The 3,642-nt window shown below is 51.1% G+C and overlaps 1 protein-coding gene across 1 annotated transcript; it reads left to right on the forward strand.

The window, feature by feature from the left end:
• Positions 1 to 512: 512 nt before the first annotated feature.
• On the forward strand, positions 513 to 2,353 carry LOC123770846 (uro-adherence factor A-like). Its single transcript, XM_045763021.2, has 2 exons — positions 513 to 540; positions 1,695 to 2,353. The coding sequence occupies exons 1-2, from the start codon at positions 513 to 515 to the stop codon at positions 2,351 to 2,353; spliced, it is 687 nt and encodes a 228-aa protein (XP_045618977.2).
• Positions 2,354 to 3,642: the final 1,289 nt, after the last annotated feature.

Below are 3,642 nucleotides of genomic sequence, written 5' to 3' on the forward strand. Positions count from 1 at the left end.
AACGTCGCTTTTGGCCGTTTGCCCGTATGGTCGAATATGGACGTAATTTGAAAATGAGAAAAAAAAAGAAAATAAATTTGGGATTTTTTTTCAACAACAGTAAATTAAGGGTCCTCTGATAGGTTAGGTGGGCAGGAAATTCTCATAAAGTTTCAAAACGGCATGAAAAACGTTAAAGGAAAGTGTCCTCTTCTAACCTTACCGAGTAAGCCGGACGACTCAGAAAACGGGACAGTACGTCACTTTTGTGAGTCGATTTCATTTCAAATTACGTCCAAATTTGGCCATAGCGACGCATACCAGCTAAAAGTGACGTTATTTTTAAGAGGATGGGTTGCGTACACACCATGTTAATTAAGAACATAAGAATGAAGGAAACCTATTCATAAAGCCTATTCATAGTAAGGCCTATTGGCCCATACCTGGCAGTTCCGAATTATACCCACCCAAACTCATTCATATATATGTCTAACCAACTCTTGAAACAATCAAGGGATCCTACACTCTTGAAAATGGACATTGTGGAAGTTGGAGGATATAGTGAGCTTGGCTGTGGGGGTTGGGGCACGGAGGGGGGGGGGGGGCATGTAGGGGGTTGGAGCATGTAGGGGATTGGAGCATGTAGGGGATTGGGGCATGTAGGGGGGCATTGAGGGGGGGGGGGCTTGTAGGGGGGGCATGTAGGGGGGGGCATGTAGGGGGGGGGGCATGTAGGGGGGGCATGTAGGGAGCGAGGTGCCAGGAGAGGGGGAGAGGGAGGGGTTAAGACAGTGCCTGCAGACCACGGGGGGTGGGGGGTGGTACACTGTGGCATTGATCTCCGGCACTCTGAGGGTCAAGGCTGTCCCGCCACACACCACATTCTTCCACTAATACTACTTCATTATCCACTGCCGCATTATTCATCCATCACCCAACTGGCGCACCATTCATCCATCACCCGTGTATACATCGACCACATAATCACAGTTATACACATCTCTACCAACTCAACGCACTTTCAACACTCTTGGCTTCATACATGTCTGACTTGCTCACCCCGTGGTGCTCAGAGGTCACCTCTGACAAGCCTCCGGCTTCCTGTCCTCCTCGAGGCCACTGGTGTTAGTGGCCCTCAGGTAAATTCAGGTAAATTCGCCCCCTCCCCCACCTGGGTAGGAAGCGTTACCTCTACCCAGAGGAGGTAACGCCCATATTGCTGTCTCAGACAGCTGTTAGTCAGCTGTCACGGGCTGCTTCCTGGGGGTGGAGGCCTGGTCGAGGACCGGGCCGCGGGGACACTAAAGCCCCGAAATCATCTCAAGATAACCTCAAGATAACCCACCAGACCAACGCAGCCCTCATCAAACACAACACACTTGCCACCATTCTCACCTGAATCATTAACTCCAGATTACCATTCATAACATTTGACTACTATTCCCATACTTTACCACCATTATAACTCTTGCTAGTAACCATTAGCCTCACTCGCCACCATTAGTGTCTCCTTCAACAAAAACAAATCGTAGCCAAAAACAGATCCTTTGGTTAATGTGAACATTTGGTAAGGGAGGTACTTCACCTTTCCACCAATCACAGCTCACCTTATCATCTTCCCCATTAACACGTGATGCAACGTGACGGACCACTTGTTCCGTCACGTTACACACGAACCTCAGCAATATGTTGAGCGGCATCTTTTCTCGTCTCAGAGAGTCTCAGCACGGAGGAAAGTCTCAGCACGGAGGAAAGTCTCAGCACAGAGGAGAGTCTCAGCACAGAGGAGAGTCTCAGCACAGAGGAGAGTCTCAGCACAGAGGAGAGTCTCAGCACAGAGGAGAGTCTCAGCACAGAGGAAAGTCTCAGCACAGAGGAGAGTCTCAGCACGGAGGAAAGTCTCAGCACAGAGGAAAGTCTCAGCACGGAGGAGAGTCTCAGCACAGAGGAGAGTCTCAGCACAGAGGAGAGTCTCAGCACAGAGGAAAGTCTCAGCACGGAGGAGAGTCTCAGCACGGAGGAGAGTCTCAGCACGGAGGAGAGTCTCAGCACGGAGGAAAGTCTCAGCACGGAGGAAAGTCTCAGCACGGAGGAAAGTCTCAGCACAGAGGAAAGTCTCAGCACGGAGGAGAGTCTCAGCACGGAGGAGAGTCTCAGCACGGAGGAAAGTCTCAGCACGGAGGAAAGTCTCAGCACGGAGGAAAGTCTCAGCACGGAGGAAAGTCTCAGCACGGAGGAAAGTCTCAGCACGGAGGAGAGTCTCAGCACGGAGGAGAGTCTCAGCACGGAGGAGAGTCTCAGCACAGAGGAGAGTCTCAGCACAGAGGAGAGTCTCAGCACAGAGGAAAGTCTCAGCACGGAGGAAAGTAACTAGCAAGACACTTGGGGAAGCTGGACCAGCCCCAAACTCTAAGAGGCGAGGCTGCCCAACCACTCACACAAGACCCTCCCAGGTCACCTTCTCACAGAATGGGATTTAAATAGACTTGAGTTGGGCCCCGGGAGCTACACCTGACACCCAGCCCAGCCAGCCCTTCACCCCCAGCACAGGTCAATGGTCAGCGCTGCCCAGAGCAGCCCAGGGCGACGTCCAGCACCTGTGATAGGGGTATCTCCGCCCCCCCCTCCCCCCCCACACACACACGTAACACACTTAGTGTTGCGTCGGCCACTACTCAGACAAGTGTCGCAACACTTGCATCAAAACACTCAATAATTACCTAACAAATATTTGTATACACCAAGTTAAATTATTTGTTAATGATAGGACTACAGCAGCCATTGGCTGAGAGATAGGTTATCAACTAGACATGTTTAGCGTGCAGCCACTCCGGGGAGGCCGGCCCCCCCCCCCGTGTTCGGGCACATCTCCCTAAACAACCAATATATCAAACATTATTGGGTAATTACATGACGCTCTACCGTCTTCATAATACCTAAATAACACAAATGCAATTATGAGGCACGAACCCTCAACACAAGTGTGTGTGTGTGGCCGGGTGGGTGTGAGGAGGTGGACTGGACGTGTGGGCGGGTGGGTGGGTGTGAGGAGGTGGACTGGACGTGTGGGCGGGTGGGTGTGAGGAGGTGGACTGGACGTGTGGGTGGGTGTGAGGAGGTGGACTGGACGTGTGGGTGGGTGTGAGGAGGTGGACTGGACGTGTGGGTGGGTGTGAGGAGGTGGACTGGACGTGTGGGCGGGTGGGTGTGAGGAGGTGGACTGGACGTGTGGGTGGGCGAGTGGAGGTGGACTGGACGTGTGGGCGGGCGGGTGGGTGTGGGCGGGGGTATACGGATGATGATGTGTTGTAATTGTCTACATGTTCTTGGGCCCCGACTCTAATTTATTATTAAAGGTAGGCAGGGAGACTATATAGGAGGCGGTCCAACTAATTAACCAAAGCTTTCTGGCATTACGCAAGTAATGAAGAAATATGATATATTTACTCACTATAATGTTGGTGCTGAATGTACAACATGATACAACATATCTTTACTCTGAAATAATACAATTTGATAACGAAATAAGTCGAAACTAAATAGCAGGTGACGCAATAACAAGTCGACGATCCAAGCAACAATGTTGTGCTACTTATCAGAGATACATTGTGTTGCCTGGAGGTGAGGTGAGGTTAGATTAGATTGGGTTAGGCACGGTACAGG

Source organism: Procambarus clarkii, chromosome 56 (assembly GCF_040958095.1).
Source record: "Procambarus clarkii isolate CNS0578487 chromosome 56, FALCON_Pclarkii_2.0, whole genome shotgun sequence".
In the NCBI taxonomy this organism is placed as follows: domain Eukaryota; kingdom Metazoa; phylum Arthropoda; class Malacostraca; order Decapoda; family Cambaridae; genus Procambarus; species Procambarus clarkii.

What these genes read in the sequence shown, in the direction of transcription:
- LOC123770846 (XM_045763021.2), top strand. Translation starts at nt 513, where the DNA reads ATGGACATTGTGGAAGTTGGAGGATATA. An exon ending in TGTGGAAGTTGGAGGATATA is followed by an intron (nt 541 to 1,694) that starts GTGAGCTTGGCT and finishes TTCTCGTCTCAG; the next exon opens with AGAGTCTCAGCACGGAGGAA.